General features: G+C 35.0%; 2 protein-coding genes across 2 annotated transcripts; one reads left to right on the top strand and one right to left on the bottom strand.

Moving 5' to 3' along the window:
* The first annotated feature begins 7316 nt into the window (after window positions 1-7316).
* On the top strand, window positions 7317-9387 carry LOC145008671 (peptide transporter family protein). The gene is made up of 5 exons (XM_078967270.1): window positions 7317-7914; window positions 8438-8495; window positions 8580-8697; window positions 8777-8894; window positions 8980-9387. Exons 1-5 carry the CDS (start codon window positions 7408-7410, stop codon window positions 9028-9030), a joined length of 852 nt encoding a protein of 283 aa, XP_078823396.1. The 5' UTR covers window positions 7317-7407; the 3' UTR covers window positions 9031-9387.
* LOC145008670 (transcription factor MYB3R-3-like) lies at window positions 9191-14566 on the bottom strand. The gene is made up of 9 exons (XM_078967269.1): window positions 14403-14566; window positions 13812-13992; window positions 13409-13460; window positions 13248-13305; window positions 13007-13101; window positions 12810-12913; window positions 12600-12728; window positions 11479-12517; window positions 9191-9545 (listed from the first exon to the last, which is right to left on the bottom strand). The coding sequence occupies exons 2-8, from the start codon at window positions 13958-13960 to the stop codon at window positions 11482-11484; spliced, it is 1623 nt and encodes a 540-aa protein (XP_078823395.1). The 5' UTR covers window positions 13961-13992; window positions 14403-14566; the 3' UTR covers window positions 9191-9545; window positions 11479-11481.
* Between the last annotated feature and the right edge of the window lie 307 nt (window positions 14567-14873).

Here is a 14873-nt window from a genome sequence, read left to right as displayed (position 1 = left end):
CATTTAGTAGAAAACAAATGTGATCAACTTTCTTATTCTTCTATTCTGCTACGCCAATTCTCAAAACTCTAGCGATGATGTGAATCTTAAGTGTTAAGCGCTATCGAGGGTTATGGCAGCGGGGACTAAGGCTAAGCGGAGTGGCACTCGCCAAAGCCACTCGCTTAGCTCGCCATTGATGTAGAACACCACCCCCTAGCTCTCGCTAGGGGGCTCGCCAAAGCATAGTCGCCATCCTCATAGCGTGAAGAAAGAGAAAGAAGTGAAGACTTTGATTGGGTGAAATAGTTTGTTTGGGATTGCGATTTCTTTATGATATGCTTAAACAATTAATTAGGGGGGATCGAAAGTAATATAAACTAAAATTAATGTTTTTACATTAAAAAAACAAATTGCTTTAACCAAATAAACACCAAAAAAACATAGAAATATGCAATAACATAATAACTCATTGAAATCAAAATAACAGTATCTAAAATCAAAACAACAATGTAAAAACAAATAGCAAATAACAGTGTCTAAAAACAAACTGTTCAAAATCAAAAGTGAAAACAATACCTAATATCTTAATATAAAATTTGTAATAAAGTAACAATAAACAATCAACATTGAATTGATTAGATTCTCAAAGGCCAAATCACAACAAGCCAACAAACAAGAGCATTTGGATTTTGGCAGTCTTAATTTCTAATCCGAGAAATTGAGACTTGAGAGAACAGGAGCATATATATATATATATATATATATATATATATATATATATATATATATATAGCCTACAGGAGAAATGATGTAAATTTCAAGTTACTGGGGGTCTTGGTAGTGTATGAACATACCCGATTGTTGAATTGATTATTGAATACTGATTCCCAAATCACAACTAAACTACAGGACTACATCCTACAGGAATAGGAGAACCGCTGAATCGGAAGCGAAGAAAGAATGACCTAACATACCTGATTTGAGTGATTTCCGGTGACACTGTCACAACTTATTTTCGATGAATGGTGACTGTCGATTGGCAATTTTACGAGATGGTGAGAGGCGAGACCAGGCCACACACGTCAAGACTCCAACGATGAGCGACCAGCGAGGCAGTGAGCGATGATGGGGATTAGGGCGGAAGATACGATCGATTCCACTTTGTGCTTCACTCATTTGGTTTGGATTTTGGAAATCGAACTATAGACTATGGAGAAATCGGGAGGGGCTACTGCCCAAATTTGATACTAAATATTTTGAAGTCATATTTGCTATTTATGATCCAAATATCAGGGGGGGGGGGGGGGGGGGCACAACCCCTCCTGGCCCTACATATACTCCGCCCCTGGATATAATCAATCTTAAAGAAAAATAAAGATACAAAAATTAAAAGAAATCCATCGAGAAAAACTTCATCTTATTGAAGTCGGCGATTTCTTTATGATATAATGAATTTTCAACTTATGATTTCACTCCTATAACAATAATAAATAAATAAAAGACTAAACTGCACAAATGGTCCTTGTGGTTTGCTTAAAATTACCACTTTGGTCCAAAAATATTTGGACTAGCACCAGAGGTCCAAACTTTTCATTTTGTTGCGAGTTTGGTCCAATTTGCTATGAACTTTTTCATAATGACGAATTTACCCTTGTTTTTTCATTTTTCATTTTTTTTTTATTATTTAAAGATTTTTTCTAATTAAAAGAAAAATAAAAAAGAAAATTTTCCTTTTTTATTTTATTTTTATAATTTTTTATACCGGAAAAAAAAATGCAAACTATCTCTCTCTCTCTCTCTCCACACAATAAGTTGCTCATCTTCTTCACCACCAACCACCACCACCGGCGATGGAGGCTTCCGACGAAGCGGGTTTCGATATTTGAGGCTAGGATTTCTGGTGCCATAAATCTGAGAAAGGGGCGAAGGACGGACTGAGAAGATAGATGAACTGAGTCGGGTTTGCTAGAAATCGAGAAATCAGTTGCAAAATCTAAGAAATCGTTTTCCGGCGAACAAGAAACCCTCCTAAGGACGACGTAGATCTGTCGGAAACTGGACTCAATCTTTCCCTCTTTCTATTTGCTTTTCGTCGAAACCATCATCGCCTTTGTCTTTTATCTTCTCATCTGACGACGCCTTCGATCTGTTCGTCATCGGCAATGATGATGACGTCTGTGGCTCGATAAAACTCTAGTTTCAGGCATCAGAACCATCAAACCGCTCGACTCTCTTCTTCCCCGACGAGGTGTCTACACAGCAAAAGACCTAACACCGCCACCCTTCTAGTTTTACGAAACCCCAAGTTTTCAGATCTGTTTTAACCCTCTTTCTCTCTCTTTTTCTTGTCGAACAACCAGCAAATCTAGATCTTCGTCGTGGCGGCGAGATGTTTAGATCTTCGTCATCTGTGGTAATTTGGATGGTCCGACAGGCGGTTCATAACAGTAGAAGGGAGAGAAAGAGAGAGAGATGGTCATCGTAGCAGCAGAAAGAAAGAAGAATGATGGTCTCTGGAGGTTCAGATCTCAGTTTTTTTTCTCTGGCGAAGTCGGCGCCGGATAGTTCTAGGGTTCCGACGTCGACGGTGGTTTTAGTGGTCGGACGACGGTGCTCCGGCAGCCACCGGAAATCTGGTGGTGTTTCCTTTTTCTGAATGGGAGAGAGAAAAATATGGGGTGGGGGGTAATAATACAAACATTTTTTTTCCTTTTTTAGTTTTTGTAATTTAAAAAATAAATAAATAATGAAAATACAAAGGGCAAAATCGTCATTTTATAAAAATTCAAAACAGATTGGACCAAACTCGCAACAAAATGAAAATTTTGGACATGTGGTGCTAGTCCAAACCTTTTTGGACCAAAGTGGCAATTTTCGACATACCACAGGGACCATTTGTGCAGTTTTGTCTAAATAAAAAGCTAACAACCCTAGAAATTTGGCTGGCCTAACGTCCGCTCATCAACGAACCACCACAGTATATTAGTTCTCAATGTACTCCTCACGACTGATTTCGCCTTATCTATTTTCTTCTTTTGATGTTTGCGGCTGAGAGAATGGAGAAGAAAAGAAGGTTTTTTGCTTTTGCTTTACTCTTGGGACCGAGAAGAAGAGAGAATATATATGTTTTAAATTAATTTATCTTTTTCTAGATGTGATTAGGACTTTTCATTATTTTGTTAAAACCGAATTGTCCAACTAGATAATTTGGATTGGACTATTTGGTTCGGATATTCATATTTTTGGATTGATTTTAAGCTAAACCAAATTATTATTTTTGGATTTCGGATTGGTTTTGGTTTATAAAATAAGATCCGAATAGTCCAAATAAACGCGTAACAACATAGTATTAATTTTTAATATATATCTTTAATCATTTATAAATTTACTAAATTATTTTTTTAATTATTAGAAACTTTCAACCAAGATAGTATTTTAATATGTATTTTTTTTTTTTATCAAAAGTGTTTTGTCAATGAAATATTAAACTATAATTATTTTTTCTTAATAGTTGTTTATAAATTATAATTCATAGCTAAAAAAGTTTTATTTAAAGTGTTAGCTAATATTTAAGTTATACATTATTTAAAATGTCTTGCCTCTTAAAAACCAAATTGTAAAAGCCGATCCAATAGAACTGTAATTTGGTTGGATCGGATCGGATTTGAATTTAGTTTATACTATTTGGATTCATGTTTTGAAAACCAAAATTCATTTGGATTTACTAGATTGGATCGGATCAAACCGATCCATCCAAACGAAAACCTCTAGATGTGATACTGTTTGTATGAGACACTTGGAAGAAGACTAAAAAGTCAAGAAATTGACTCATTTACATCGACTTCTTTGGGAAAACAAAAAAGTAACATGTTCCTACCCATTTCATTTTTATTTGTTTTTTATTCTAATCGTCTTTTAATTCCAATTGTTTTATGCTTTAGGATTCAATTGTTATCTAGCTTTTGTTGAATAGATCTTTTCAATTGTTAATTTAAGATATGTCTAAATGTGCATTTTTAAAATTGCAAATCGTCAAACAAACCAAAAAAACGAAAAATAAATCATTATTAATTGTCGTATAGTGCAATTGGAATTAAAAATATCGATTCATAAATTGCAATATATTGTTTTAACTCGTATTAAAATAATTATTCTACAAACTTTATTTGTGATTTGTTATCTTATTTTGTGATTATTGCTTTTTTTGGAGCAAAATCTTATTTGATTGATCCAAATAAAATAAAAAATTATGTGTATTAAAATATATAATTTAATTTAAATTTGAAAAACAAAATGAAATGCTAGGAATGTTATCATTCCCTTCCAAATAGGCTGTCAAATCGGGGTAGTCGTGTCGTGTTTGTGTCTGACACGACACGATACGATAATGGTTTGTATAACACGAACACAGTGTTTTTTTTCATTAACACGAAACAAACCAATTAAAACACGACAACACGAAACGACATGACAAATATAATATTACAAAACTATTAATATATTTCGTTCATACTTAAAGATATATAACACGACAAAAACGAAAAACACGACAACCACATGCTTAATCGTGTCAATTTCGTGTCGATTTATGAACATGAACATGACACGACACGAAATCGTGTTTTTTAATCTTGACACGAAAACGACACGAACACGAATTCGAATTTTGATTTCGTCCCGATTTCGTTTCGTTTCGTGTATTTTTGTCATGTCGTGTCATAAATTGACACCCCTACTTCCAAATGCTAAAATTAGATGCTAAGAAAGAAAAATGATATGACACTCAAAAAGATGATGTGTCAATGTGTTAGGAGTGTTATCACTCCTCCTAACCTAACATATTGTGGAGTGAATCTCATTGGGAGTGGCGTATCAAAAATAGAAAGGTTGAGTACAATAGTAATGCTATGGTTAGGGTGGATAAAGAGAAACTGTCAAGAAAAAATCCAACGAAAAAGCGTTAGGAAAATTGTCTTGCATATTATGGGCGTGTTCGGCAAAATTAGCTGTCAGCGGTAGCTTGTAGCTTATAACGTTTTGTTAAACGCTACATGAAGCAGCATTTGAACTTGGAGCGTTTTGTTTAAACTAAACGCTAGAAGCTTGTAGTATCGAACGAGACTTTCTGTTCAAAATGGAGCGTTTTGTCAAACGTTAGAAGCTAGAAGCTCTTAAACGCTGCGTGTCGAACACATCCTATACCTTACAAATTTTCCACGACGCATGGAATCTTGGGATTATGGACATTATGTGGTACGTTTGGTATGGTCATTGATGTGTGTGTGTGTGTGTGTGTGTATATATACACACACTAATAAAAGAGTAGTTATTTTACCATGTGTCATCATATTAAACATTTTAATTAATGTGTTACTACTTATCAATCTATTAGTTTTCCATTTTAAATTTATTAGACTTCCTTATTAATGTGATTTTATTTTAAATTTTAAATTTTAAATTAATCTTTTCATTAATTCACAAATAAAAAATATCTAATATATATTACAAATTAATTTTATATATTTATTTGAATCAATGATTATAATTTCACATAACTAATAAAAATATCTCTTAAATTAATAATTTATTTAAATAACTTATTAATAATTTTGAGTTTTTACTATAAAAATTTGATTAATTTTATAACTGTGGTTCTCACGAGTTATAAACTTTATATATATATATATATATATATATATATATATATATATATATATATATATATATATATATATATATATATATATATATATATATATATATATTAAGTTATGCGGTATAATGTTATGAAATACAAAGAAATAAAATGGACAAAGATTTCTACTCGTTACTAAAAATCAGAATGAAATCAAAAGGTTACAATAAGACTGCCTACAATGTTTTGAAACTACTAATTATAGCCTACGATTCCTAATATTAAATTGCAAAGGTACACTACACAACTATTTTATTTTATTGCAAAGTAAATCAAAACATAAAATTATCCACGAGAAAGAAAGACTATCCTATCCTTCATTTAAAAAACTCTATCTTTCCATAGGTATCCAGGAAAAAAAAAAAAAAAAAAACACTATATTTCCACATATATCCTTGTTAATTTCTTTTCTCTAGAGAGATGTCTAACATTCCTTAAATCTATGTTTACATTCTTTCCCTTAAACCGAACGAGATTATCTAGCTATCTTACCAAACTATCCAACTGATTTAAATATCACATTCTCCCCTTAAACTGATCAAATTGAGTATCCCTTTCCAACAACAAATTGGGAAATGAAAAACAGTCAGTTGTCGAATCTTGACAACAACTCATTTTTTGGGAAGATTCCAGTCGTGCTTTTGAGGACTATAAAAGCTTGGTATGGTTAGATCTCAACACCAACTTGGTACTATGCAACCTGCTCTCTTCAATCAAAAGCAATATGGATACATCGCTGCAACATACCTTTACTAGAAAGCCATTTATATACATAAAAATGGTAGGAGTAAACGATGTTACGACACCAAAATTTTGCTAGAGTTTGGAGGAATCCCAAGAGAGGATTTAGACAGGATATGTATCAAGTTTGTCGAGACATCCATGTGTGTTACTTCATGAGACTATTTAGGGATCATTGAGCCAAACTTCAATCATAACAGTTTGATGATCTTTTTTGATCCTTTGTATAACAAATTGAAAGTCGATATTCCAAAGGAGCTTGGGTGAATGTACTACCCATTCATATTGAATAAGTCATAATAATCTTACATACAAGCCTGATTGAAGTGTTGGAGGCGGATGCGAATTACCTAACATTAGTGACTTAGGAGAGGGGAAAGAGATATGGAATAGGAAAATGGATGTCCTATTTTAAGGTAGGGGTAGACCAGAGTAGGTTAGATCGGGCTTGGACCTCGACCTGATAAGCCTTAACAGGTCCGGTCTAAGAGTCGGTTTGGTTCGCTCCGGTCAAAATGCTCACTTTTACTTTCAAGAACCAGGAACCAAAGACACCGAACCTTGACTTGATAAGCCTCAACATCAACAACAGGTCCGGTTCAAGGTTCACAAATTAATGTAAAACCAGACTGATCTGTTTCTGTCCAAATGTTCACCCTTAAAATAAGGTTGTTTTATGTAAATTACAAAAATGCTCCTTCAAATTCAAACAATTACCAAAAAAAAAATGCGCATTTTCATCATTCTACATGCATTAAACCATATAGACCAGCCATGTTAAAAACCTAATAGTATAACCAAAAGTGCGAGTGTTGGCAAGATACAGGGACCAAATGAGTAATTTACTCTTCTTACTATAATCATTGTGTTGTGATTGTGGGGCTTGCCGTAACGTTTATGTCAAACGGAAGGAAGCCTCAAAGTTTGAAAATTTTGAATTCTCAGGTGGCGGGCTTTTGCTACAGAGTTCTCTCTTCCGTCTCCGAGAGATGACCTCTCCAATATGCCAAACCCTAGATGACAACGACCTCGACGACGAAGCTCTGTGGGCCGTAATTGACTCTGCTGCCGCCTTGTCGTCTCTCCCCTCCGCCTCCAAACCTCAAAACAATAATAGTAGTCGCTTTCATTCTCCCAAAATCACATTTCCGATCATCTCGAAATTCACCTCTCCATCCCCGTCATCCAGCAACACAAAACCTAGATGTCACTCAATGACCGACGGAGAGGTATTGCAAGTGGAGAGTTCCATCGACCGACCCCCGAAGAATAAGATCGCCAGGTTTTCTCTCTGTGAAACAACTTCTCCTCCCGCTCCTCTTGTTATGATGAAGCACGTGCAGCGCACGCCTCCCACGCCATCCACGTATTGTTCGGAGTCTCAGATTCAAAGTCCTGCAGATCGTTCCTCCGATTGCTCGGTGATGACACATAGCTTGTCTGGTCGATTTCCTACGGTTGCTCTCTTCAAAGAATATCAGAATGCTGCTATGGCGGTAGGTACATATTATAATAATCTTCCTCCCGTTTTTGGTTTGTTTTGGTTATTGCTTCATATACATATGCATATAAAAATATTCCATTCGATTCCAAAACATGAAATAAATTTTTTTAGAGTTGATGTAGGGTGAAGTAGTTCTCATGTTGGCAACCTGATATACATTCTATAAGAGCTGTGATAAACGAGTACTATGATTAGTACCTTTTTTTGCTTCAATTTGTATATGAAAAAATCTTCAAATGTATAATGTCAACCTCAAATGTAAAAGTGTACATCTTACTCACATTGTTCCACAAGAATTGCAACATTTAACCATATACACATTGTTGACCAAAATGAATCACTACTAGCATATGGTTATTAGGATGAGGTCATGTAGTAATACACATTGTTGAACGTGATCCCTAAATTAGTGGTTGCAAAAGACTACATTAAATAAAGTAGTAACTTTCCTACTCATAGTATTCTCCACCCTGTATTGGTGTACTGTTGTAACAGAAATTGACCTCTGTTTGCAGATTTTAGAGAAGGGCGACTATACTATGATCTCTGGGAACCCTTTCATCAAAAAATCTGGTAAAATTAATTAGTTTCCACCTTCTAATTTATTTAAATCCTCGTAATGCTAACTCATCTATGGACAAAAAAAAAACAAAACAGGGTGGAGAAAGATATCATTTTATTTCAATATATCATATGAAATTAAAGAAAAGAGTATAGAATTTGATGATAATCATAATGTGCAGCGTGCTGAGTTCATAGTTCGGGCACACATGCAGTATGTTTTCTTGAGTTTTTTTTTTTATTAAAATCGAAAAGTTGGTTGCTATTTTTTGTTAATATTGATTATAATGTAGAGGGGGTAGGTTCTCTGATGGATGGGGATCATGTGAAAGACGTGAGAAGAAATTTATGAAACCAAATCATGATGTTCCAAGCACTGCTGAAACCAGGGCAAAAAATAAAGCATGCCAGGTGGATTTCCATTTCACTCTCCTTCTTGCTACTTTTCAGGGTCAATTTTGGAATAAAAAAATAGTTATGTTCTTTTTGTTTGCAGGACCTGCTAGGTATTGGAGAGTATCGTCCTGGTGTTAATAGTCAAAGATAAAAAAGAAAAAAAAAAAAAAACAAGTTTATAATATCATATGTTCAAACCAACTTTAAAATATGTGGTGAACTGCAAATAATATTGAAAGACTGTTGGGTAAATATATTGTCATGTGCTAAATTGCCAATGGTGTCATATTCCCTAAATACCAAACAACACATCACAAAACATGGCCTCACCATAACTTTTCACATTTTGATGAACCTTTGTTGTACATGAACACATTTTCAAAATCTTAAATCTTACTAACATGGGTAGCTAATCTAACCACAAGTCTTTGTGACTCATCAAAACCTCTTAAGCTACCTAAATTCCAATCTGCTCTTCAAACAAAAAAAAAAAAAAAAAAAAAACAAAGATCATTTAATATATTTTCTCTATTTTTGAAGCATTCAGTTTTGGTAATATTTGCGGAGAACTAAGATCTTTAATTGCTTTGTGCAAGATGAGATATGTGTTTGAGAGCATCCCTCCTTAAGTACAACGTGGCAGCAATCCTCTTTGTAGACAATTATCTAAAATTGAACAAAACAAACATAAAAGCAATCAAGAACAACAAAAACGAAAGACTTGTTATAACATAGACTTCATAATTGAAAGGCTAGAGAGAAACTTGCTACCTTGTTGATCATATTAAACCATTTAAATACACATGCATGCATGCATGTGTGCATGTGGATATGTATGTATAGAGACATACACATGTATAGATGCATGCACATGCAATGATGTATCTGCATATTGACAGATGTATCATGTATGTTGTATGTGTGTAAGTATCTATGTGTGGATAAATAGATGCAATCACAATAGTTCATCGATACCGCTTTATGGCTTTGTGCTAAAGGTGTGTATGTATGCTTTGAAAAAGTTGTGATGGTAGTGCATACATTGGAGATAAGTTGTTAAATGTTGCATGACTGTTCCACTTTTTACTAAAATGGAAAGTTTAGATGCTAATTTAATAGTCTTCTATAAGTTCTATGTTGATGCTATATATATATATATATATATATATATATATATATATATATATATATATATATATATATATATATATATATATATATAGAGAGAGAGAGAGAGAGAGAGAGAGAGGGCATTACGCGAATGGTTAGGAACAAAGTCGTAGGCCCATAACAAATCCCTATTGGTTTATGGTAGCTAGTAGAGGCAAGATTGCAATTGATTAACGAGCGTAAACTTAGTTATATGAATCCATGTCAGGAGCTTGACGATTGTCAGACGCCTTACACGGTTCGTTGACTTGGATTAGGCATATGATGATATAACACGTGAGAGGATTTAAAAGACCCTTCTCCCTTATACGGTATGTATTGACGGTCAATAACATGTGTCCCAACTCCGATAGATGACAAAGTCTTTTCCATAAAAATAGGGCTCCATCAAGGATTAACACTTAGTTAGCTCGTATATTTCTCTTTGATCTTGGATGGGATTTTTTAGTGACATTGTAGTGGTGGCGAGGAAGGGGATAGAGTTGAGTGGTAAGTTAGACCACAATATCTTTTGTGCCAAAAAGCGAGTTTCAAGTACTTGGGATGAGCATTATGCAACAAGAAAGTCCTAAAACTGGAGGGAAAATTCTACATGATGAATCGCTTCGAATGCTATTCTATTGCTCTGAATGAATGCTTGGCCGATAAAGAAGGCACATGAGAGAAAGATGGAAGCTCTACAAATGATGATACACTCTCGTGGGCCTGCAGTAAAACTATTTTGGATAGGATACCAAATATGGTAATCAACAATGTGTAGATCACCTGTAAAATTGAGGAAAGGAAGATTGAGGTGGTTTGCGCTTGTCTGAAGGATGGCAACCAACAACTTCGGTAAGAGGGTGGACAATGTTATTATGGTATATGGAGGAAGTGGGAGAATCTTATGCTATGTGTGCATGTTAGTATATATCTACTTATTTATGTAGATTCCTTTTAATCCTAATTCTAGTAACTAGTAAGTTTTCTTTTATTTGATTATCTTCTATTTCTATCTATCCTAGGATGGAGGTATGGTTGTCTACATCTAACATCCCTCTTCCCTCGTTGTAGCGGGAATTCAATGTAGTTATTGTGCTTGTGAAGATCACATTAAAAGGCAAAGTGCACACTATTTTTAAAAATGCCACCGTGTTTTTTCAGCCATTGATCTTCACTGTACCACAGCCTAGATTGGTTCTCACAAGATCCTATAAATAAAATATGGTTTTACACCAAATACAAATAGTTGAATAACTTCAACAAAACAAAAACAAAAGAGCAAGTTAGTCTTGTTGCAAAATAACCATCTGAAATCATCCAAACACTCTCATTTCAACAAAATTTAGTCTTTATTTTGCATTTTACAAGTGTATTAACAGTTAGTTTGCAACAAAATCACAAGTAGAAGATTGATAGTATTTAGACAAAGTCCTCAAAAGAAACTTACATGTTATGATGCATTCGAACAGGCATTGGTCACAGAGTTGTCTTTCACACCCAAATCTGCAGATCTTGTTTCACTCTTACACAACTCCTCATCAAATCTGAACTCAAGCTGTTTTTCCACTGACTTTGAAGTTGACTTTCGTTTATATCTTAATCGGTAAGGAGGAGATGCATTATATGTCGTATTAACAGTACCTACACCATGTGATTCCGATTCCGATTCCTCCAAATCATTGTTACTTTTCCTTGAATTATCAGCGGTCAAAACCGTTGCCACATCATCACCCTTCGGAATCTTGTGAAACGAAAGAGATGACTGGTCTTTTCTCTTTCTCAATATCGAGGGCGTATTTGGAAAACTCTTGGCGGCAATTTTCAAGATTGATTCCGGGGTTTGACCATGTAAGCCGCCACCACCACACTTGTCGGCGTAAGGCGGAGTTGAAGAACACCGAGGTGATATCATTGGAATTGAATTGTAGTCACGGGAATTCCATGGCATGTAAAGAACACCCAATTCCGTTGGCATGAAACTTCCAATTTGTGGCGGCTCGTAATACAAAGAACCATACGTCGGAATCACGGATTGAATCGGAGTCGCATTTAACGTCTCCTGATTGATTCCATCCCGGACTGGCATCGGAATTGGAATCGTACTGCAACTCTCGAACTTTGGAACAAGATTCCGACTAAGGTGACTAAGATCAATCTTTGAAGGGTGTGACCTGATTCCAACGGCTTCGGAATCAGTGGATCCGGATTGGAGATAAGTTGATGAAGCATCTATGTCTTGTGAAGGGGTTGAGCATTCTATGTTATTATCATCATCCATGGAATCTGGTTCTACCTTGCGTTGTTCTGCGGGTCCCGGTGATGACCTGGCGGTTGTAACCGAACAAGTTATCAGTTTTCCGGTTGAACTTGTTTTGCTCATGTCTCCATCGTTCTTGGAAACAGTTGGAAGGTTTCCAGTGGCTAAATAAAAATCTAACTTTTTCTTTAAAGAACTATTCCAATGATTCTTTATTGCATTATCAGTCCTACAAGGGAACAACAACTTTGTAAAGGAATGTGCTTTGGTAAAACTATAAGGTGTAAAGTGTAAGTTTTATAAGGAATCACCTCCCAGGCAATGCCTTTGCTATTTCAGCCCATTTGTTCCCATGCACACGATGTGCATTCATGAGGGCTAATTCCTCTTGCAGGGTCCAAGCATCCTTTTTTATATCTGGATTCAAATGATTATGCCACCTGAAACATTACAAATTTAAACAATTTTTTTTAAGGAAGTCATGAAAAATATATTCAAGAAATGTAATTCTTTCATTATACCTTTCGCGACACTGTTTCCCAATACGACCTGGGAGAGACTTTGCAATCAGAGACCATTTTGTGGGCCCGTATCTTTTCACAAGTTCAACAATTTTTTCATCCTCCTGCAGCCAGAAAACAGAGGTCAAGATACTTTTTTAATCAAGTGTTTCAAAGAATATATGGATAAAAAAGTATAAATCAAATTAGGTGCAAACCTCTTGAGTCCATGGACCTTTAATAAGTTCTGGATTAAGAACCTTTTGCCACCGATGCAAACACTGGACTTCTGATCTATCAGGAAAATATTCAGCTGCAAAACAGCAACATTCTTAAGTCAACCCCGGAAATCATCTCCTTTTATGTTATAAAGAGGTCTAATAAATCTATGTAATGTAACATTCTAAGCATAAATTAACATTAGATGCTACTGGAAACATAAAAGAAAGAGTCTCACACCTATTTTCTTCCAGCATTTGCCCTTGAAAACACCAACAGCTTTTTTTAGAGTCTCATCCTGTAAAAGCCCACAGAAACTTCATAAAACATATTTTTTTTTTTTACAAAATTTTGCATGTTAAACGCCACCATATTGCACAAAGATCAAACAAACTACATACCTCCTCTGGGGTCCATCCCCCTTTTGCTCTTCTGATAGGTCCACTTGTCCTTCTATAATTCCAAATCATATTCTTAGTGCAAGAAACCAAACGGAAGTACTAATTCAAAGATGAAATTAAAACAGACAAAGAATAAATAAACATAGGCATTAGATTATGCAATAATGAGTATATATCTCACATAGTGATAAAAGTTCTTTCAATGTTTTGGCATCCTTCTGTAATAATATCACCATACTAGATACGAATGGTAAGTTGTAAGTCATATATCATATCATTTTCATATATATATCTTCAGAAGGAGTTCAATTGCAGATATGATAAATCTGATATACAATGGGTACACTATAATGCAAGTGTATAAACCATGCATCAACATTGAAGTAAATCAACAGAAGCATACCGATGAGGTGGAGATGTAGCAGTTGGACTAGAAGTTCGTGGGGATTTTGGCAAGACAATGCCGCTACTACCTTCAGAGATGGATGAGCTAGAAGCAGCTGCCGATTGCTTGTTCTCAAGGCATCGTTCCTCCAACTCCACCTTCCCCATATATATATATATAATTCTTCGTAGATACAACCCTTGCAAAGTACAGAAACAATTAATTGTAATAAAACTAAAACCCTCGCAACGGATATATCAGAATCCCTAATTACCATAAAAACTCCTTTAGTTTTCAACAATAAATATCGACTAGATAGAATCAGATCTAAGAAGTAAAGACAAATCAGATCAAAGAGGAAGTAACTGGCCAAACCCAATTCAATTCCACTTTCTATAAAAACGATTCAAACAATCACAATTCAACCATTCAAAACCCCTATAGAACAAAAATCCAAAGAAACAGAACTAGTTGAAATCAACAAGCAGGAAGTGATTCATCAAATAGAAGGAGAAGAGAAGAGTCGACGAATTGATACAGGTAAAAACGTCTTGAAAGTTACATGAGTTTTGACTAATAATCCATTCACATAAAGTAAATTAAACATACCGTTGATAGCAGAGAAGTGAAGCTAACGAAGAACCCCTCTCAAAGCCCAATAGAAACCATCAGTAGAAAGAGATGGTTTTCGTTTCGAAAGGAGAAACCTTTGCCCGTTGAAAGATCGAGATATAGAGAGAAGGGGAGAGAGAGAGAGAGAAAGAGAACAGAAAACGTATAAATTTTGGTTTGTATTCTAACGAATATAATGGATGACTGACGTCGCCGTTTAACGACGTTAGCCGGAGTTAATGGGTAAAACGCATTTAAAACCTTAGCCGGAGTTAACGGTCAGTGACGGTTTCTGTTAATGTTAAAAGTAAAGGGGTATAAAAGTTTGAACCTCAAGAAAAAAAACGGCACTCAACTTACTAAGAACCGTCCGTTAAATGTCGAGCACATTCTGCAGCCGTCGGATGCTTTTTATTGATTGTCATCGACCAGCCACGCTATGCATCCTTGTTACATTAATTTTCATTA

This window comes from Lactuca saligna, chromosome 8, assembly GCF_052625555.1.
Source record: "Lactuca saligna cultivar CGN05327 chromosome 8, ASM5262555v1, whole genome shotgun sequence".
Classification (NCBI taxonomy): Eukaryota; Viridiplantae; Streptophyta; class Magnoliopsida; order Asterales; family Asteraceae; genus Lactuca; species Lactuca saligna.
Note: the sequence above shows the minus strand (reverse complement) of the source record. Positions and strands in the feature narration are given on the sequence as shown.